Source organism: Cydia strobilella, chromosome 3 (genome assembly GCF_947568885.1).
Source record: "Cydia strobilella chromosome 3, ilCydStro3.1, whole genome shotgun sequence".
In the NCBI taxonomy this organism is placed as follows: domain Eukaryota; kingdom Metazoa; phylum Arthropoda; class Insecta; order Lepidoptera; family Tortricidae; genus Cydia; species Cydia strobilella.
Window position 1 is genome coordinate 4,816,770 of NC_086043.1, and position 23,541 is coordinate 4,840,310.

Below are 23,541 nucleotides of genomic sequence, written 5' to 3' on the forward strand. Positions count from 1 at the left end.
GTCCGATCGCTGTGTCTCGCTCCAACCTATGGCCGCCGCTCGCCGCTGGCTCGTCGTGGCCGGGCCGTAAGGGTCCAAATTGCACTTGGTTGGTTTTTTGTTGATTGACGCTGAAGCATTTAGATAGTGGGTACAAGTATACAGGTTGTAATCGTTAATTGTTTACATGCGATTATCCCGGAAATATAAAATATATCAAAAAATGTATAGTTAATAACAAAAGTACGTTACCCAATGAGTAAAATCACATAAATATTTTTTTATTAAATTATAAATACCTATTCAAATTATTAAGTTTAAACGGCCCCATACATTAAGTACGACATGCGTTCAGGCTTTAGTTTAAAAGCCCCAGTAATTACGTCCTTTTCAATAAATGTATTTTTTAATAAAAAAATGTTTTATTAATTTATTACAGATAAATCATGTAAACATTTAATCATTTATATCTGTAGAATTAAACCACTTAACCAATGTCGTACTAAATGTGTGGGGCCGTTTAACTTTAAACTTAATATTTTGAATATTTCTAATACCTTTAAAAAAAGTTATTATTATAATTTTACTCATTGGATGATGGACGTACTTTCGAAGTCGGTTTTTTTTATATCTTTTATATTTACAGAATAATCGCATGTAAACACTTAACACACACCTTGTAGTTACATGTAATTTTTATAAAGCTTACAGGAGAACTCAGGTATTATGAATAAAAAATATATACCTAGGTTTAAAGATATTTATTCTCATAAAAAACATACAAGTCACTTACACGAGAACAGAGTTAAAAGTATTATCCTATTTACGGTAGCATTAAAGTCGAGCTCAAGAGGTACACGCTCACACATTTTTTTTTTTTTTTTTTTTAAGGTGGATAGTGGTTTAAAATGTATTGCGATAATTTAGTTTTAAACGCATTGAATGAGCCTGTCCCTCTCAGATCAGACGGTAATTTATTATAAAGCTGTGCACCTTCATATGTAAACATTTTTTTCCCTAATTGTGTTCTTATCTTCGGTAGCACAATGAAACTTGCACGACGAGTAGTGCGTTTGGATATTTGCTTCTTCGTTATAAAGGCTAAGTTAGTATGGAGTGCGCTGTTTAATATTTTCCTAACAAGAATGCTGGTACTATACATATACAATTGTTTAATGTTCATTAGGCCAGTTTCTGCATATACCTACTAATAATAAATCTGATATTTTCTCATAATACAGGCTCGTAATCAATTTTGACAATATGTTCATACCAAAAAATATTTTAATACCTACTGTAAAGCAATAAGTTAATTAGGTTTTGGCTGATAGTCCTTTTGGGACATAAAAAAGTTTTTTCTAAGCCCATATTTGTAAAGCGTCCGTATTCGGAATACAATAAACGGCATACAAAATTAAATGCGAAAACGGAGGCTTGCGCGCGTTCACTGCCACACACTGTGAGCCGTCAACTTTCGGCCTCCGGTAGGCGTTCGATGCATTTTCAAATTTTTCAATTATCTAATTCAAACTAGGAGGATATAACCAAACGGAGTAGCCATTAACAGGCGTTCCCCCATAGTCATACACAGTGTATGGACTGATGTTTATCTGACATGGCTATTTTGACGTTACGTATACATTTGACGTTCCCCTCCCCCGCAAAAATTGGCACTTTTTTGTACAGCAAATTACAGATGTGGCGTCTCCGTTGGTTATATTCTCCTAGAATTCAAATTACGTACATAACGTTCTTACCCTGACATGTCCATATTTGATGGTAAAGTACACAATGAACGGCAGACAGGAGATGAAAAAGCAGGCAAGTGCCAAGATGGTAGTCCGTGCCACCCAGTTAAGGGCGGCTACACACGGCGAGCCGTCAACACATGCCTCGCAGCCCTCGGCGCACGGGAGGCATTCGAAAGCATGCTCGGTAGAGTAGAGGCTTCGTTGGTTCTGTAAATAAAGGTGGGTTGAGTGTGTTTTATTAATATTTATTACCTGAATTGATAAGGCAGTCAAAAGGACTATCAAATAATATCAGACATTCTTAGGGCACTTTGAGAAGTTTGGTTTAAAAAATGGATTTGTAGTCTCGAGAGAATACGAATTTTCTAAGTGATTATTTGTTAGAACACTTTTCAAATGCCGGAAATTGTCCTACATATATTTTCACGACACTATCAGCAATATTTCCATCTCTGCGTCATAAACCGGCTGGCAAATAGAAAAATAGTTAGCGTCGGTTCGTTTGACATTGCTTTGTCATCAAAAAGAACTTTCCATGGTCGATCGGTCATTTGATCATTTCACTTCGTCTCTATACATATCAAGTCAGATAGTCACCGCTAAAGTGACGTTCAATAGAAATGGCAAATAATGTACACAAACCAATTTACCTTCATTTCTTCGTAATCTCGCACTTTTTATGGACAATCCTGTTGTTATGAACAGTTAACAACAATTACTAGTCAAAATATATGTTAATTATTACAATTTTAATGAAAACAACCATCGTAAAAGTTTTAGGTTATACCTCAAATGTTAACATAATCTGTGATATTTGTTTACAATACGAGTATTTGCCATTTCCATTGAACTCTACTTTAGAAAAAGGACACTTTAAAAATCTTTCTGCACTACGATTGGTTATGTGCGATCTTGACTAGATCGTCGGTCCAGTTTACCAATCAGCTCATTTTATTAGGTTTGCCATTTAACCCAGGATATTTGTTCTGTACCATATCCGACCAGATTCATGTTTGATTCATAAAGGAAAAGTGCTCTTATTTCCAATTTATCATGAAACCTATTTATGAAACGGTTTTGTTAGTATATATTTACTCGTATACATACATATCCAAGGTATAGATTACAAATTGGATTCAAGGGATCATTCGCTTTCATTTTCTTTATATTTTTAGACATCAGCGACGTTAGGAGACTCTTAATCTTGGCAAATAATTCGTGAAAATGACCTTAATTTTTTTTTCGATCAGCGAGCCAGGCTTGTAATGAAGATCATTGTGGGAGATAGGGAGTTAATTGAGCGTTTCGGAGTTGCAGATCTGACAAATGAGTAACATATACCTATATATATATTGCTGTTTTATTTAAAGTAAATAAAGGGCCATATTTTTTTTCCACGCTGTATATGCAAACAGATGAAAACAACTAAACGCGTGTTTCATTTGTTTTCGTTTTACGCAGCCCACAACGGAGTGTGAACGTAGTTCTGATGTTTTTGTTTAATTTACGCTTAGTTTTTTATTGCTTTGAACTTCGCTGGGTATGCTTTTCATATATGGGTATGCTATTATGTATTTTGCTCTGAATTTTGAATAACTTGGTAGTCCAACAGAAAAGGATGGTACCAATGAGCAATATTTAATTGTTGTCAATGTAAACTGTATTTGGCATTGTATAAAATCACAAAATTTAAATTATGCATTGTATAAATTATTTCGAAGGTAGATTTACGAATAATTGTAACATCATTTAATTTTAACAAAACGTGATTGTAAGTGATATATAAGTTTCATAACTATAATGTAATTGAAATACTTACTTAAATTGTAATTTTCTTACATGTAAATGTGCCCTTGTTACTGAAAACACGATTGATTTTTACAATGTGTTAAATTTAGTTCCAGCAAAGTAAATTACTCTCGGTTCTCCGCAGATTGAGGGAAAATCATTTTCTATTTCAAAGAGGAGTAGTAGACGGAAAATTCTAGTGTACTAGACAGCTCTGCTAGAGCAACGCAATCAAAAGGATGCCCTGCAAAGTACTATTATATAAGTAAAACACTTTACTAAGGCTGAGAACGCACTGCGATTATTTTTTTGCGGTTTCAGAATACGGCAGGCTTCATAAGCGCACGCACTTAAAAGACTGAAACCGCAAGAAATTTGCCTGAAACTGCAAGAAATGAATCGCAGTGCGTTCTAAGCCTAAAGCCCATCTTACGTGGGTGTATGTACATTTTGCGAAAAAAAACGCATAGGTATGCCCAAATAAATTATATAAATATTTAATATAAGGTGTCTCTTGATTGAACTTGTTAACTCTAATGCATCATTTTTGGTTAGATTTATTTATGGGTGAAAAAAATTGCTCTTGGAAATATTTTTACAAATAACACAAAACTCTCTTTCGTTTGGATATGAAGTCGTCGTCTACCGAGTTTAGGAAAAGGTCACATATTGATTTACCTATCTGAATTCAAATTCGATGTTTTAAAATTGTTGTGGTAAACTGTATTGTATATTTTATGAATGACGCAAAAAATACGAAGAAAAATACAGTTACTCGAAATTTACAACTATTTGTATATTATCGTGACAATAGAATAATAGTTGGACAGGAATAATCAAAGAAAGACGAGCAAAAACAATGAATTTTCCAACCATACGTTATATTACAAATTTCAAAAATGGAACGTCTATTCGAACACTAAACACATTCAAGAGGTGCTTTAGCTAAGTTTTTTACCTACATCAAGATGGTACTCGTAGTTATTAGGTAAGGCTTTGTCAAATTTGCTTAGGCACATTCTTAAAATAATATATGAAAAAACGAAAACGAAAACGAAAAGTTAGTTATTATCATTATATGTGAAAAAAACATACGAAATTTCACATAATTTAAAATAATTCAACTTAATTTTTTTATGCCCATAAGATAAAGCCACGTTGATTGGACTACAAAGTTAATTAATGGATATACTCATTTATGTTGTCCTTCTATGATAACAAACAGACACCTGAATTACCAACAGTAATTAAATTAAAGAGCTTAAGTAATTAAGCGCAAAAGCGCCACTGTAATATTCAATGGGCATCGCTTTTTTATTCGACCACTTGAATCTTCAGTTATGAAGCCTCTGACAATAAAAATTTTGTAAGGGCCACTTGCACCATGCCATTAACCCGGGGTTAGGCGGTTAAACTGTTAACCCAGTGTCTAATTGTACTGGTATCCATGGTAAATCCAGGTTTAACTGGTTAACCCCGAGTTAGTGGGATGGTGCAAGTGGCGGGTGGTAGTGGGATAGACTTAGAAGAAAAGGTATATTTTCGGTTTGAATGGGTCTATGAAACAAGAAATAGCTATTTATGCAACAAGTGCGGAAAGTGTATGATTTCCGACGAGTGGAATTTTCGAGTGGAATTTTCTATAGAGTTATTAGAACAATTTGACGCTGGGTTAACGGTTTAACCTCTTAACCCAGGATTAGTGGGATGGTGCAAGTAGCCCTTAGTGAGTGCTCAACAGGTTGAAATGTTTTATGAGTTTAGATTTGTAGATTAATAGTCCGAGACAAGATAGCAGACAGAGTAGACTGTCTGCTTTCTTGTCCCGGTGTCCGTACCCTATCACGTTGACAGCGAGACGGGACAGGACGGTAAGAAGTGGAAAAGTATAGAGAAACGCAGTGTCTTACGTAAGCGAACAACTCGCGAACGTGAAGCGAAGCGGCGCGGCTCGGCGCGGCGGGCCCACGGCGTTCGCGTTCGCAACGAGATCGCCCTGCACGTATTAGGACACTTCTATAGGTATCAAAGGATTGATTCACCCCGCGCCGCATCGCTTCGCTTCGCGTTCGCGTTGTTGTTCGCCTACTTAGTACGTTGCGTAAGTATAGAGAACGACCGCTTCTGCATACAAACGTAGTCCTCATTTTCCTCCCAGGATATTGATAATGGAAAATATATTTACACAATTTATTGCATATTGACCACGGCTAAATATGCTCCTTAGTTTGTCATTTTTCTATCTTCTGATTATTACAAGTTAGGAGCGAATCATAAATTCCATACAAGCAAAACTTCCGTGAGGCACTGACATATTAAATACTTATTAGGGTATCGTACCCAAAGGGTAAAAACGGGACCCTATTACTAAGACTCCGCTGTCCGTCTGTCCGTCTGGCCTTCTGTCCGTCTGTCCGTCTGTCCGTCTGTCCGTCTGTCCGTCTGTCCGTCTGTCCGTCTGTCCGTCTGTCCGTCTATCCGTCTGTCCGTCTGTCTGTCACCAGGCTGTATCTTATGAACCGTGATAGCTACACAGTTGAAATTTTCACAGATGATGTATTTCTGTTGCCGCTATAACAACAAATACTAAAAAGTACGGAACCCTCGGTGCGCGAGTCCGACTCACACTTGGCCGGTTTTATTAAACCACCCGCACCGAGTAATGCAAATGCAGCCCGCAGTCTGCGTCGGGCCACCAACGCGAGCGCTCATTGAAAATGCTTTTCGTTATGGAGCGAAACATGTCGAGCAATCATCGACTTTATAAACGTGAGTGACCCGGTTTAATATATCTAATACCATACAAACTTTTAAAAACTTATAATAATAAAAAAAATTGAAAAGCTTAAGCGAAGGGACATAGCTGTAATTATTATACGTCAAATTGCGAAATAATATTGCGTGCGAGAAGCGAGCAAGTGACGTCGTCCCCTTTTGTCATATAAGTCTCAATTATGCCTTGGAATGTTGCACTTAAGTATGTGTACTCACCAGTAAGCTCTTCTCGTACTCTTCCTCAATATCACTGCCGTTGTAGTATCTGAGCTCGGCCGTGGTGTTGGGGAAGTAGAAGCCGCGCCGGCATACGCACCAGTACGAGCCGCGTCTGAACCCCAACCCGGGTACCGGAACACACTGAAACAATGAGAGGTTTCTTTATGAGCCACACGAATCTGCCGCCAAAAAGCCGCTCTCATACAATAAGATAAAGATAGTTTATTATACAAATAAGCATATTACAATGCGCTTATGAACGTCAAATAAAGCTACGCCGGCTCTAACCCTACACCTCTGCCCCGAGAAGATTTAAATCCCCCTTCAATGGGAGGAGGGTATCCCAATATGGGACCGGCAACAAACTCGGCGGGACATATCTTTTCAAAACAATAGATCTTATAAATAACATGCATTACGAGTAAATAAGAAAAAAATACAATTTAAATTACTATATAATTCATGCAATTGCATATTTTAAATTTCTTTATATAAATTTGATTTAAAAATATATATGTACAGTCAGCTGCAGAGGGAATCTCTCAATACACCGTAATGTATACAAAGTGAGAGAATAGTAGGGAAATTTGCATACCGCGACCCCCGTTATAAATGTTGCAATTCGTTAAAGATAATGGTTTACAAAACCCTAACTTCGAATATAATAATAATACTTTTACCGTGACGTCAGGTCATTGAGACCCTTGAATCTTGAAGTATGGACAAAACAAGAAAATTGCGTTTTCGTGAAAAATTCCGTTTATGTATATAGCTGCTATACAATCATTTTATGATAAGATAATATTTATTGAATAACTGTGTACAGAGATGTTGGCAATAATACATTTAGGAAGCAACAGTTTATCCATCACGGACGTACAATATACTTAAGACTAACCTATAACTAAATAACAAAATTAATACATGCATGCACTATTATCATAATCGTCAAATTCTTTCATGTTCTAGAAGACTCTACTAATAAGCCATTTTTTTAAATGGTTTTAAATTGTTTGCTTTTGACAGACTTTATTTCAACAGGCAACTTGGAACAAATTGATTTTATGGATAAAATGTAAGGAATCGAATGGTACCCTTACTTTTTTTCCTTTTTGGAAGTTAAAAAAAACTTAAATTTTGAAACTTTAAGTCCTGTATTTTTGAATTGTTTCCATATATAATTTTAATATCCACATATTTGTGATAAATTGCTCATTTTATTATAAAATTCAACATGTGTCGTCATATTCCCTATATTAGTACCTACGTCTCTGTTCGATCCAATTATACTGCTCCGACTGAACTGGGATGCTAAAATGTTTTCAAAAATACCATATACAGCGACGGAAACCATAGCACCGGCGTAATACCTCGATAACAATGTTTCATTGAAAATTTGAGTTAGCAAATTTTTTATGCAAATCCTTTTGACGGACGGAAAACTCTATGAAGCTTAAAACCTCGAGGATATTAAAACCGCTTAACGAACATTATACGAGCTGAAAGCTCAGCTACCTGTTCAGCAGCGAACGCGAAGCGAAGCGATGCGGCGCGGGGTGAATCAATCCTTTGATTTGATTACATATACAAGTAGTGTTCTACGTGGGCGATCTCGTTGCGAACGCGAACGCCGTGGGCCCGCTGCTGAGCCGCTATTTACTTACAAATTTCATAGATCCAGGGACTTTTTTTGAAAATCTTTGATATCTTTTCTGAAATTTGTATTTTTGCCAATATTTAATGTCATAACTTAGGCTAAGAACCGTTAATGAGTTAACCCTACTCTACTATTAGTTTAAACTCTGAAGAGTATTATGCATATTTTTTTTATTTAAAACTTTTTACTGTCTTGAAAGAATGAAATTATTCGCTCCATATTCGCTCTTTATTCGACGAGCGATGAGAATATTGAGAATAGCTCTTTGGAGAATTGATAGTTTTAACACTTTAATATCATGCTTACTGACGTGTAAAACATTTATATAACGACGTACCCATTAGCCCTTCAAACTTTAAAGCTGGATTTAATATTTTGCTTGAATTTAATATAACATTATTGAAAGTTTGGGAATCGGAGTTGATAATGGTCGAGCAGATTAAATGTTAACCTTAACAAGTGACACCACTGCCGGATAAAGCCAGCGCGGGGCCAGTAGACAATTATATCATGGGGCCCATGCATTGTTTTATTTTTGTCGGACGAAGTGAACGAAGTGAAACTTGGATTTTTTACGGCCACAATGCGTAGGTGCGCGGGGCCCGTGGCATTTGCTACTTTTGCCACGTTGCTAATCCGCCATTGAGTGACACATTTTGTAACTCTAAAAGTCATGACAAGATTAGGCAGATTAGGTACAATAATGTATTAGGATTATCAGGGGGACTAGCCAAATGCTGATAAAAAATGTATTATATGACAGATGGAAGATGCGGTTTCTATCAACGATAGACATTTGGCTAGGCCCTCTGGATTTTTTGACCTACCGGTAACATGATGTATGTGTGATTAAAATGTCTATTTTTCATTATTGGTGATTAAATAAGAACAAACTTTACGCATTTTCTTTTTAAAATGTCTGCTCTTTCAGCAACTGAAAAAAGAAATGAGCCTTTTGCCGTAGTAATTGATTAAGCATATAAAAACTTACGTGAATTTCCTGGATAAATTTAGTTGCTGACGTCCGTCACTTACTTTATCACTCTTACTCCAGTCTTAATGCCTGTCGTTCGCTGATACCTACTATCAAAACTCACAAATGAATATAACCTTCTAACCTTTAGTTTGGATATCTGTCAGCTACATTAAATAGGTATGCGTGCTTGTGCGTGATGGGGCACAACTACCAGACGTCTTCACACACCTACGCTGCGTCTTACGGGATTGATTCACCCAGCGCCGCATCGCTTCGCTTCGCGTTCGCGTGTTGTTCGCCTACGTAGTAGGTACGCTGCGTTAGCCAAAATAAAAGACGAGAATTTGCTGAGCAATAAAAAATACCCGAACCTTACCAGCAGGCAAAGTAATTGTCGTCGTAAGAGAATCCCAAATATTATGGAGCACATTTCCATATCGCCCTTAGATATTTTCCACATAATCCGCCTTGCGACGGATCAATGTCTGAAGTAAAAGCCACATGTCAAGGAAAACAACTTTCCGAATGTTACAATAAATAAATGGCCGACACAAACCGTCCATTAGTGAAAGTCGAATAAGCCATTACTCGCAAAAGTTCTTAATAGGAATAAAAGCTTAGTGATTCTGCTGCGGCCGAATTTCACCTTCCCATACAAACGGAGTTTCGTTCTCATTTTAAAACTACCTGTTGGATTGTAATGAAACTTTGCACATGCAATGACATGACATAGGCCTGCAATTAGTTTATATAGCTTATAAAACGAACGAAACAGAGCTAAAACAAGTTTTGTATGAAAAACTTAAATTCGCTTAGGAAAATAGTGCCTCATTTCGCCGTTAAACTTATCGTTTGTCTAAACTATTATATGTAAGCTGGAAATATAGCATAATTTTTTGGAAAAAAAATATCTTGAGTTTTTAACCACAAATCCTAAGATTGGAGGACTAAAAAACCTTGATCATAAAACATTTTCCTTCTACTTAACGGGAAACGCACTAAGACAAAGGCGAAATAAAACTTTTTCCTTATAATAACAATCTCACCAACAAAGAAAGAAGCCCGTTCATGTGAGAGACACCCCAATATTTACTATTCTCACAGCTAAATCGCTGTCAATGGTATGTGAAATTATCATAGGGTGTGTATTCCCTTTATCACGAGTCGCTCGATTCTAAGGAGCCAGGGCGGAGTAAGATCTCGAGGCTCCATGGTATTTTTAGGGTTCCGTACCCAAAGGGTAAAAAAGGGAACCTATTACTAAGACTCCGCTGTCTGTCTGTCCGTCTGTCACCAGGCTGTATCTCATGAACCGTGATAGCTAGACAGTTGAACTTTTCACAGATGATGTACTTCTGTTGCCGCTATAACAACAAATCCTAAAAAACAGAATAAAATAAATATTTAAGTTTAAGTAAGTAAGGGGCTCCCATACAACAAACGTGATTTCTTTGCCAATTTTGATTTTGGAAATGTATTTTTTTTTGTTCCTTGTACTCTCATGAGCAGTATTTCTTCGTGATTGGCGGAAGCAGAGCGACCATGTTAGTATAAAATCGCTTTATTAATTAATTAGTTTCCGAAATTGTGACTACCACATGAAAAAAATTGGTAGGTATTGTCATAGGTATTGCTTTTAGAGGGGGTGATATTTTGTGTGTATGTATCACGCCCTGCAGATCAAACGGCTAGAAGGATTATGTGAGTCGTTTATTTAATTGTATTTTTTATACACGTGCCTAAGATACGATGAACTCTTTATGATAAACCCAGTCGGATTATTAATATTTTCTCATTCTTAGAAGTTGAGATATCTGATATTTTTCCTTTATTTGTGCTCAATTCTTATAAAAATAAACCGATAATGTTTATCGATACAAAACAAACCAAGTCAATGGACCATTGGATAAGCTATAAACGGAACCTTACCGCCTACAAGTTATCTGCTTTGCCCGAAGGTTGACTGGTAGAGAACGCCTTGTAGCATTAAGTCCGCCTTTTGTACATTTGTATTTTCTTTTGTGCAATAAAGATTAAATAAATAAATAAATAAAAAAACCTTTACGATAATTAAGCAAAAATTACTGCCAATATAATAGGTACAGTCACGATCAGATATATCGGAGCGGACAAGGAGCTCGAAATTATCTGAACATTTACTTTAACGTCTACATAATATAGGCTTTGTTCAGATATTTGGGAACACCTTGGCCGCTCCAGGCGTCACCCACTCCGCGATTTCGTCGCGCCGCTACAGGTACATGCGGCCGCCCCCAATTCTGGGGTCTAGACATAGTAATTGCCGCGCTGCGCTACGGAACGGACGCCTGTTCGCGAGTTTCTTGCTGGAGTCTTCTCCGCTAGGCTAGGTTGTAGCGAACCTGCGACAAAACTCCCATTAGCTCGATTCCCTTTACACCCTCAGATCAGGTTGAGACCGCTCAACCGATCTGCGCTGGAGCAAAAACTCTTTAGGAGTATTCCAGCGTAGCAAAACCGTCTCGTGTGATGCGGAAGGGTCCTGGATTTTCCCCAGGCTACCATCCCCCCACACAGTCCTACCGCTCTAATGGCCCTAGTGCCATAGAGCCCAAGTCAGGTTTAAAAAAAAAAGCTTGCGCCACCTAGGGGTCATATCTGTCGTAATAGACGCGTTCTGTTAGAGAGAAAATATAAATCATTTATTCAGGTAAAAGTCAATACAAAAACAAAAACAATTCAATAAACTTAAGACTAAACTTAAGCCTAGTCAAAAAGTCCCCCACGAGTCGTCCCCGGCGCAAAGGTGCCCATCACACTAGCCGCGTTACCACGTTGAATTGCGATGGACAACCTTTGCACCAGGTACGAACCCGCGCGGGCGTCAGATCCCCTCTCCCTAACGCGACGTCCCACTTCCCTGATAAAGGCAATGGCCTCTGACCCCCAGCACCCAGTAGTTTCAAACGCCAGGGGTACAAAATAATAATTACCGGCCAGGTTCGCATACTTATCCCGCTTTTTGACCGCGGCAAAATCTGCCGCGGCACCAGCTGTCCGCAAAGTTCGGCCGAGGTGTGAGGCCGCGAAAGTGCTAACGCACGTGGCGTCCCACAGCAGGCACTTACCCCTCTGCCACGGCACCAAAGTCAAGCCGTCCGGCCTTTTGCCATCGGTGCGGCAGAGGCCCGGAGGCTCCAGGACACAGGGGATGTTGGCGGATACTAAGGCCCTCCTAACGATGACGATGAACGAACGACGTTAGAAAGTGAATCTTCTGTACCTAGTAATATGGAATTTATAATACATACCGACGTTTCGAACCAATCGAACCATTTACAGCGTTCGTGGTCAACGATTGACACCCGGTGTATTATAAATTCAATAAATAAATAAATAAATATTATAAGACATTCTTACACAGATTGACTAAGCCCCACGCTAAACTCAAGAAGGCTTGTGTTGTGGGAACTTAAATATATAGAAAACATACGCGATATAATCCGTTTTCATTGTTTTATTCCAAAAAATCATATTTAAAATGTCACAAAAATGTGATTGTTATGACAAGTCAATTGGTATTGCTATACTATGTTTCGCCTTTAGTTTCATTTTCTTTAATTTATAGAATTTCTTGTAGAACTGTTAGTTACTCGGTAACTTCGGTGAGCTATAAGAATGACAGCCCAGAACTTACCGGAGCAAATACACCGGATTTGAACCTTATGAAGGGCCTTTAGATCCTTTAAAGGGATTTGTGTGAGCCGACCGGGAGCGTATTTTGGCAACAATAGAATTTACTTATACTTCGGATGGTGAAAGTGAAAGGCGAATATGTCAATGTTAAGATAATATTATGTTGTACTGCAACTTCAGTTTTCTTTACGAGTATGTATGTAACAAACACTAAGTTAGTGGATTTTTTTAAATCGTAGATCAGTTTTTATTATTACAAAAATATCTAAATGCAAGTTTGGCAATTTCACTTTTAACTCTACAATGACCGTGCGCGTTGGAGGGTCTGCCATCTTGTGGGCTGAATCAGAAACATAAACTGTAGATACATTGACACTTCACGCCAAAGCAAGTACTAGTTACAGTTCACGTACGTTTTCTTATGCATTGTAGGTTCTGCCATCTTGTGAGCTACATTGGAAGCTTAAACTTCACACTTACACTTCGCGCCATTAAACAGGGTGCTCCTCATGCCGCATGCCTCATCAGTTCAGAATGCACGTTCCCTATAAAATTTCAAATTAGTCCAGTCAACTATAAATTTAATACGATTTCACTGTCGAATTTACAATGGAAAAAAAAAGCAGAAACACTCTTAGAGCCTAAGCCGAGTCGTAGACGTTCTTTTGATAATTTAATGACATGTTAGGGACACCCAGCGAAGCTCTTTCCCATGTCATATATGGAACAAAGGCAGCATCCAGCAAGGTGGAAGGACAGGACTAAATATTGAGAGTTTATGAAATCTACCACATACAGTCCTTAGGAACCGTGAGATTTATAGTGTTTTTCCCATAGCTTGGATAAGATGACAGCTGTCGTCTCAACTATATATATTTCAATCGTGCTGTTAAATGAACGATTCCGATTCCAAGTGTTCTCTTTAAGTCCCCGGCAACTTAAAAAAAAAAAAAAAACTGATACCAAAGATTTGATACATACGGCTTGATTCTAATTTTAATAAACGTCAAAAATTTGATGTCGATACGATATGGATCGGATCTGTCCTTCACATCTACTTCCGAGCTCCAACAAACACAAAACTTGTTTACGAATAATGTGGTCACTACTGGACAATTCAGGGTAAATTAATTATTTCTTGTCGTTCGTTGCCATGGTTACTTTTCAAAGCATCTGAATTCACCAAACAACAAATAGACTCGATTTCTTCTAACAAACTTTGCTTTGTCTCCTGGCTAACGGGACAGAATAATCAATAGTTGATTAACCCACAAATAAGGATTCTATGACTATTTTCTTGAAGGCGTTATTGGATAAATATCAATGTTTCCACTTTTTAAAACTAATTTCTAAATATTTGCATATTAGTTGAACACTTTTACCTAATTACTTGTCACTTTTGGGTTATAATTATAAAGCTTCCCGTACTTTTCCTAACTCATACAGATTGTCGATGCTATACCCATTAGCCTAGGATGCAGTCTAATAGTTTCGGCCTAATTCGAACTTTAAGATACGTCAAAAATTTGCTAACGATACGATACATAGATCGGATATGTCAGGTTCAAAAGTGACGTTTCTTCAAACAAAAACGTCACTTTTGACACTGACATATTTATCCGATTCATATCGTATCGTTAGCAATTTTTTGACGTTTCTTAAAGTTCGAATCGTGTCGTTATTTACCGTTATGTAACCAAACGGAGCCGCCACGTCTGTAATTTGCTGTACAAAAAAGTCTGCCAATTTTTGCGGGGGAGGGGAACGTCAAATGTATACGTAACATCAAAATAGCCATGTCAGATAAACGTCAGTCCATACATTGTGTACGACCATTTTCGACAGAGGGGAATGCCTATATCTTCCTAGTTATTTACCGTAAACAGGCCAGTGGTCTTGTTAAAAAACTTAGGCAAGCATTGACTTGCGTTTGTCAACTTTTGGCCAAAAATTCTTTTAAACACACCATTTTATGACAGCTATGAGTGCTTGAACTACGAATACCTATATGTGGAACTGTCGCGTTAACACCGGAGACGTAATTAACTCTTTTTTAAACAAGCTTTAGTTGTTACGCAACCCTAAAAAGTCTTGCACGATAAGTAAATTATTCTGTCTGATTTACCTCTGAATGTCACATAATGGACAGAATAAGGGTTGGGAGTGACTCCGCCAGGATTTGCGTTATTTGTCAATGCTCAGGGTGTACGCAAACAATAACGAGGAAATATTCTAAAAGTTTCCCCGGAGACAGTTCTCCGAACAGTCGGCCGATGTAGAGCTTTGACGTGTAACGGAATTTTACATTACACAAAAATAAATATAGTAATGTAGTCTCAGATAAGTAAGGATAAGGTATTTTAATTTTAATTAATTGTTAGAAATTGTATATGTACCTATATACGTTGTCTAGGAAGACCAGGTACAGTAGCGTATGAAACAACCCGCCAAAAGCATCTGCGACAGTCCAGTATTGTTCTACTTATAGAGACATAACCCTTTTTTTAAGCTGTTAGTTTTAAAGAATGGTAGACACTTCTGACTCGTAGTCTGATTCGCTACTTTTGATGCTTACTGTACCATAGGTTCTGCGATGGTTAACTTAAAAAAAAGTTTACTTGATATATTGAGCTTATTGGCGCATTTTTTAAAGCGTGAGAAAAACTTGGTCTGAATCAAATACCTAGCAGACCGTCTCAATATTCAGCAGTTTTTAAACAATTTCCTCCTAGCTTAAGATCGAAATAAAAGCTATTAAAAAAAACTGCCCACGTACGTTTACTTGGAATATATCATCGCAAATGTATGCAGATTTCTTCTCGATGCATTCCATTACAGCAAAACAACTGATCAATATCAAATGATATATTCAAAATTCAAATTCAAAAATTCATAATTCTTTAATCACAAAAACACGCAAAAAATGATGAAAGGGATGGAGCCTCCCTGTAAGCAAAATACATGCTTGTGTTGGGAAACACCGCGAGATATCATCATACATAAGTAGTTCCAAAATTGGCAACCAATGGAATTTTCTTCCACCTCTTCATAATCTGCGATGGTTAACTTGAAAAAAGTTTACTTGATATATTGAGCTTATTGGCGCATTTTTTAAAGCGTGAGTAAAACTTGGTCTGAATCAAATACCTAACAGACCTTCTCATGTACTGGATATTCAGCAGTTTTTAAACAATTTCCTCCTAGCTCAAAATCGAAATAAAAGCTATTAAAAAAACTGCCCACGTACGTTTACTTGGAATATATCATCGCAAATGTATGCAGATTTCTTCTCGATGCATTCCATTACAGCAAAACAACTGATCAATATCAAATGATATATTCAAAATTCAAATTCAAAAATTCATAATTCTTTAATCACAAAAACACGCAAAAAATGATGAAAGGGATGGAGCCTTTCTGTAAGCAAAATACATGCTTGTGTTGGGAAACACCGGGAGATATCATCATACATAAGTAGTTCCAAAATTGGCAACCAATGGAATTTTCTTCCACCTCTTCATAAAGATAAACCATCTGTACATTTAAACTTTATCGCGCCAATATAAATCTATCGGACTTATCCTATGGCAGGTAATAATACCGTTATTTTCTTATCTGAAGATTTTATTTAATTGACAATTAGTTGCGAGTAAAGAATAAGATAGCAGCCTAAAATAACTTTTCAAATTACGGTTTCTCAAATAGATTACGTTATCAATTTGTATTTCTTTTCTTTCTTTTTAATGCAATGTCTTTTCATGAGAAAAAGTCGTTTCATGGTAAGTGATTAATACGAGTATCTTTCTTTTTGTCAACCTTAAAAAATAGCACAAGAACAGCTTTGTATAGCAGAAACACTTTGTACGAGCATAAAAATCTATAATAGACTGGATAGTAACATCAAACAATTGCCTTTGAAAATGTTTAAAGGGAAACTAAAAGCATGGCTCGTACAAAAGGCCTTCTATTCCATCGAGGAATACATCTTTTGACTGAGGTAGTTTATGTAATGTAATATTAAGGGTCCCACTGTTTATCAGTCCGCCGGACGATGTCAGTCTGTCAGTTGCTCGGAACTGACAACTTTTTGTCCTAACTGACAGGCTGATATTGTCCGGCGGACTGATAATCAGTGGGCCCCTTTATAATATAGGCCCTGACTATGATTGTTTAAACTTAATTATAGTTGTATGTTCAGTTTTTTGCATGCCAGATGCTGGTGAAATATGCCAGTCAAGGAAACTCCTCGATAGAAAATCAAAAAGCTCATCGGAAAGGTAAAGAAGTAAATAATGGACATGCAAATGAGAAAAAGTAATAAAACCAATGTAAGCAATAAAAATGTATCAAAAAACGTTTTTTGACGGTAACTTGTTCCATATTCTTAATTCATAAAGAGCGTTTAAGGGAAAACCGACAGCACGCCGCCCGGTTGGTCGACCTAGGTATCGATGGGCGGATGTGGTGGACGCAGCGCTGATCTGCGCGAGCTCCAGGTTCAAGACTGGCGAGAAACTGCACAGGACCGGGATCAGTGTCGGGCAGTCGTGTTAGACCCCAAGACACACTTGGGGTCGCTGCGCCAGAGGAGTAAGTAGTAAGTAAGTAATTCATAAAAATACGTACTAAATAAAACTACTAACCTCAGTGGTCTTCTTCTTGCATTTGTCGGTGCCGGCGAAGATGTTGAGCTGCACCGACCCAGGCTTCAAAGGACACTGATCAATGTCCACTCGTCGGAGATCTATGTCTATACCGCTCGTCCCTCTGTAACAAAAGAACACATTTTTAATCCGACGGTACATAATGTGTATGACTATGGCCGTTATGTACTAGTATTTTATTTGAATTTTTACTTCTTTCTGGCCTTTTGTTTTTTCGTACTATGCGAGATATGAAAAAAAGACAGGAAGATTCAATTGCGTTTCACCGCGACAGGCTATTTTACACCGTCTCCGCTCCGTATACTACCTATATATATGATCCTAAATATTGCCGTTGATTCAGAGACTATTAATATATAAATATTTTGCATACCACAATTCGTACGCTAGGGAATAAAATCGGATAATTCATTCATTTTTGTGTGACCCGTAATATTGGTTCGGCGTATTTTTCTACTCGTTTTTCTAAGTATTTGGATAAGAAAATACTTTTGACAAAGTAACTCCCCAAGGATAGGTATTAAGATCTTTCGTAATATATAATGCGCGGGTTTTGATTGTCTCCTCGATTTATTTTATATATTTTTCTTCACGCTTATAAGCAGTTTGTAAATTTTAAGTGGGTCTTTGCATTTTATAGAGATCTTTCTATTGTCAAATAAAAAATATCTATAGAATTTCTATACATAGTTTTTATTAGACCACCGACCTGACATACGAGGATGGTGACACCTGTCCTTCTCTTGCCGAAGCATGACAAAGGTTACATTCTAATTGCGACTGCGTTGCTGATGGTTCGTTACTGATGCAGGGTTGTATTATAGCAGCGGGAAACAGGCTATGTCACTGTTCATCTCCTTGATACAACGAGTGGCCGAATGAACATTCTAATCACGCCAGCATTGCAGCAATGATAGTAATGTAATTTATTAAATAAATTTAAAAGAACATCGTCCATTGCGTGCTGCTGCAACATTCTAGCAGTAACGCGCTGCCAATCGAAATCTGAAAGTCTCATTCAAATAGTATTCAAAGTTTAATGCTTTTCTCGGAAAAACAAAAAAAAATATGCGCGGAACTACGACCTCAAAACTAATTAAAATTGTGGAGCACGCGTATCAGAGCAGAGGCCGGGAAAGAAGGGCAAAGGTTGGCAGGCCTTTTTCACAGCGAAGCATATATAGTGCGTTTCTGAAACATGCAATGAAATAAAGAAAAAATACAAAAAAAATTAAATTTTCAATTTTTCCACCAAATTTTTTTGGCGGACATATCTGTCTTTGCTGTGATTATCACGCTTTTAGAGCTAGATAAAATTAAGAAGGAATCCGAATTTCTATCGATTATATGAATATGAATAATATCAGTTCGTGTATAATGGAACCTTTACCGTTGATATTTTAGTCCTACACGAACTATTTATTGTATAATAAAAAATAATGAATAGTGAATACATTTTTAACCTTACGCCCATGTGAGGGTAGCGAAACGGCCAAGCCACATATTTTGACTAAGGTGTAGAGTTTGTGAAGTTAGGGCTTGTAGAGTTAGAAGCTTGGCTCTGCCACAGATCTGATAACTTTTTGAAAGTGCGAGCCATGGTTTCGTCTTGGCAACATTCTACATCAAAATGTTTTTGGTAAGATTTTACTTTCAAGATATGACCCGTACAAATATAGATACATACTTTACATTGCAAGTTAAATAAAAGCTTGTTAAAATTATTAACAAATTATGAACCCTACTGCCACCTTTTGCTGCACTATAATCTACGCTCATGTAGAATATGTAACAACCAACATACACTACAATAGCCCAACACCACCACCAATATACTGCAGGTTTCCGATTTCCAAACACAAAAAAATGGATGTGTCAAAACAACTTGACGTTTTAGATGTCGAATTCATTAATCATTGGTCTGTTTTGTCCGTTACTCCCGATAAAATTTGCTGTTATACCGAAAAAAAATACAATAAGTTATATATTACATGTTGTACCTAAATGTTTGGTTGCATGTAAAATGTTTGTGTAGTAGTATGTCACAATTTATCACAGTTATTGTTTTTTGTTAGAACATTCCCTCTAAAAGTTTGTGCATCGTATATGACCTCTGTCCGTTTGGGATCAAGCCAATTGGTATGTATGTAGCCACTGCTCTACGGAGTATTTACATGACATTTCAGGGTTAGATTATTACTACGAAAGAACCGTTTTTTCATCGGCAATTAGCACAATATGTAACTTTTATTTTCGGACCTCATTTCACATTTACCTCATATTAAAATGAATAAAATAGAGATTGTGTAACTTTTATTGTGGGTTTATTATGTAAACTATTACATGATGGAAAGACGTAACTAACCCTTAAAACTTCTATATGGCTAGTAGGGTAGTGACCACATACGCACCACATAGAATCGCTGGACTAACCGTCAGTGGGCATATATCGTTCACAGGGTTTTTTTTATAAAGAAATATGAAAAATGAAATTAACGAAACAAGAAATTAATTTTCTTTTAACGCTGTTATCTACAGAAATCAACATTTAAAAGTTAAAACAATAATGTCAGGCCTTAAAGTACCGAAAACCTTCAACAAACTAATGATACACCATTGAACTGATGAACCGCACATTATAAAAGATCTTTGAAGCGAAGATCAAAGCCAAATATCGGCATTTAAGGTAAAGAAAGACCTCTTCCTGAACACATTGTGTTCCGACAATTGTGTCGTGTCCAAAGATATTCGGACCTTTTCCACATCCATTGACCACGTGCCACGGACTCCGCATTATAAAATACATACACACCTAATAGTTAAGCGACTGTCAATACACATAGGTGCTCTTAAATCTACAGAGCACACTGAAGTCCGAGGTATCATTCACACACTCGCGCTTTCTTTGCTCAAAATTCCTCAGACGTCGTGCGACTTTACTTATAACTGTCGCCACAGCGCTTAGTTTTAAGCCACATCATTATACAAGCACCCACGTTTATCTCTAAAACTCATTTCTCGTTAATGTTTTAAATTTGCACCTAATAGTCGTCAACGAGGACGCAACTGAAATGAGAACACTTTATCGTATATTATATTATAATTATTAAAGTAATGCCAACACTACAGGAGTAGTATAACCGTCACATAGGTCTTCTAAGTTCTAAAATAAGTTCGGAATATATAAATTGCCTGCTGTTTTTATATTAAACTGCTTAGCAGTTTTTCAGAAAGCGATCCTATTTTAATCAATCTTGGCTTAATAAAGACTATGCAAGGCAATACACTGGTCTTCGGATATTATTCTGCATCTACTCGTAGGTGGATCAACTTGTTTTGTAAGTGCCCCGATGTACAAATGACACTAATGATACAATTTGTTACAAGAAATGTTGTATCACGTTGTTACAGTTGTAATAGCAGCATCAACAAACATTCGTTGCAACGAGTGACAAGTTGATTCACCCATCGACACGTAAGTGATCCGTGACAACGATAGCGAGAGATCTAATCCTTCCTATGTTCCATCCATTTGTGAACGGACAGCATCTGGAGGGAGATGGATTGTGTAAATCATTCATCCGTTCACTTCGACGTTGTAAACGATTCCCGAGACTACGTATTCAGGGTCGCCGTATGTTTTGCTTGGGGACAGTAAAAAAATATTTTTTTAGATTTTCATTGATTAGGCCGGGCTAGACCGACAATGGTTATTTATAAACAAGTGGGTAAAATTATTATTTAAATCGTGCTAATGGAAAGCAAGCGAAAGATTGCAAAATTGACCCAAAAACGGAGCGAGTGGTTCGAAAAGTGGAATGTTGAGCGTTGCGAGGGTTAAACAAACTTTGCTACCGAGTGAAACGCAAAGATTTTCACCACACTAAAGCGAAGAGATTACTAACTGTAGAATATTTCAAATCGAATCCAAATGCACGCCTTTAAATATTCATTCAAAATCATCACTTAAATATAAGTCAATTCCAAGAGACATGCTTTGCATCAAGTTACTTTGCCACTCTTGTGGATAAAATGTAACTTTTTCATCAGTTTTTGAACAATAAAGAGAGCTGAAGTAGTGAAAAATAACATTGCGTTGCGAGGTAATTGTGTTGTATTGTATCTACCTTTAGGTTAAGAAGGTATATTTTTATAAATTTCGTTTTCTGGTTTCGGTTTTTACGTTAGCTGCAAAAGCTGAAAACGCTTTCATTACTTATTCTTTACTAAAAAATATTATATGACAATACATAATTTAATTGTACAAATTTTTGTAAGCTTTTTTTCTACTACCTTGTAATGTAATTAAATTAACACGATTACATAAAAGTTAGTTAGATTAAATAGAATATTAAAACGAAACTATCACAAATCTCATAACTCGCCCGGTTCGAACACGAGGTTCGAGGAAGCGCAATGAACCCCGCTTGCCCCTATGCCCTAACGCACACCCGTCACTCTTCCTCAGCACATCCACATCCTTCGCAAAGTTCAACGTAAAACAACCTAGTACCCTTACCACGAGTTACTGACAGTGTCAAAACTGACATAATACGCTATCGTCTAATACGTAACTTACTTTCTATGCATCTCGCTCGTACTGACATATTCGTGCGAGCGAGATGTATAGACGGTAAATTACGTAGACGTTAGCGTATATGTCAGTGACTCGTGGTATGGGTACGGCTTTATTCCAAAATCTCCCAACTGTGGTCCAAAACTAACTCAAATTATATTAGACTATTACTTGAATTATCCAATTCTAAGTTCAAATATTTTCATAGATGAGAGAACAAACTCAGCAAAAACCGAAAACAACATTGGTATAGATATTTAATTACGTTTTGTTGAGCTTGTGCACAGTCGCCATCAGATATATCGGAGCGGCCAAGGTATTCACAATATCTGAACAAACACTGTAACGCCTTGACAATACCCAGGTAGCATTATTACGTAGCGACGTCATTAGGACGTCGCTGAGGTCATTTTGCTACCTGAGAGGCGTGCTCAGATATTTATGAGCACCTTGGCCGCTCCGATATATCTGATGGCGACTGTACCTACTTTGTAGGACACAGCTTAGTTCTAGGACTAGGACTATACCTACTACTACTGGACTAGACTACCGCGACGACCAACATCAAAGGAACTAAAAACATCGACCCAGACGGTATAGACCATCTTATTATGTAATTGAGTACCCAACAAAATGGACTTGGATATTTTGGCTACTATTATATTAATAAAAAGGTCTTTCATACGTTTTCCCAACAAAGGCCATTTTTACCAAATAAAGAACAGTCGCGAAACAAAAATGATGATAGAAATGTAATCAATTTCATTAAGTGTGCGGTGGCGAAACCGTTGTATCACACAAATGTTAGGAATTGTTACGCAGCGTCTTACGAGCGAACAACTCGCGAACGCGAAGCGGCGCGGCGCGGCGGGCCCACGGCGTTCGCGTTCGCAACGAGATCGCCCACGTAGGACACTTCTATAGGTATCAAAGGATTGATTCAGCACGCGCCGCATCGCTTCGCTTCGCGTTCGCGTGTTGTTCGCTGCGTTAAGCCGCGGACGCACATTGGATACGACATTGAATAATAAATATAAGAATTAATACTACCTAGTCGTACAAATAAACTGCGCAATTTATTAGTATAAGGTTTATCCTATTACTAGCTATTATAGTTACAACTTTTTTAAGAAAACAAAAAAAAAAATTACTTGCTTTTTTTTAGGGTTCCGTACCCAAAGGGTAAAAACGGGAGTAACGGAACCCTATTACTAAGACTCCGCTGTCCGTCTGTCCGTCTGTCCGTCTGTCCGTCTGACCGTCTGTCCGTCTGTCCGTCTGTCCGTCTGTCACCAGGCTGTATCTCATGAACCGTGATAGCTAGACAGTTGAAATTTTCACAGATGATGTATTTCTGTTGCCGCTATAACAACAAATACTAAAAAGTACGGAACCCTCGGTGGGCGAGTCTGACTGGCACTTGTCCGGTTTTTATATCTTTTCTCCTACCGATTTTCACGCAATATTTCGCAGATACCAAA

The 23,541-nt window shown here is 37.4% G+C and overlaps 1 protein-coding gene and 1 long non-coding RNA gene across 2 annotated transcripts in view; both read right to left on the reverse strand.

The window, feature by feature from the left end:
• The window catches only part of LOC134755706 (uncharacterized), a 255,660-nt gene that overhangs the window by 127,333 nt on the left and 104,786 nt on the right, over nucleotides 1–23,541 (reverse strand). The window lies entirely within an intron of this gene.
• Nucleotides 1–23,541, reverse strand: part of LOC134755639 (metabotropic glycine receptor) — a 128,794-nt gene that overhangs the window by 16,834 nt on the left and 88,419 nt on the right. The window contains exons 4-6 of the mRNA XM_063692157.1: nucleotides 17,464–17,587; nucleotides 6,510–6,653; nucleotides 1,737–1,937 (exon numbers count right to left, since the gene is read on the reverse strand). Of these exons, the coding sequence (XP_063548227.1) occupies nucleotides 1,737–1,937; nucleotides 6,510–6,653; nucleotides 17,464–17,587 (469 nt within the window). The remainder of the gene's footprint in view (nucleotides 1–1,736; nucleotides 1,938–6,509; nucleotides 6,654–17,463; nucleotides 17,588–23,541) is intronic.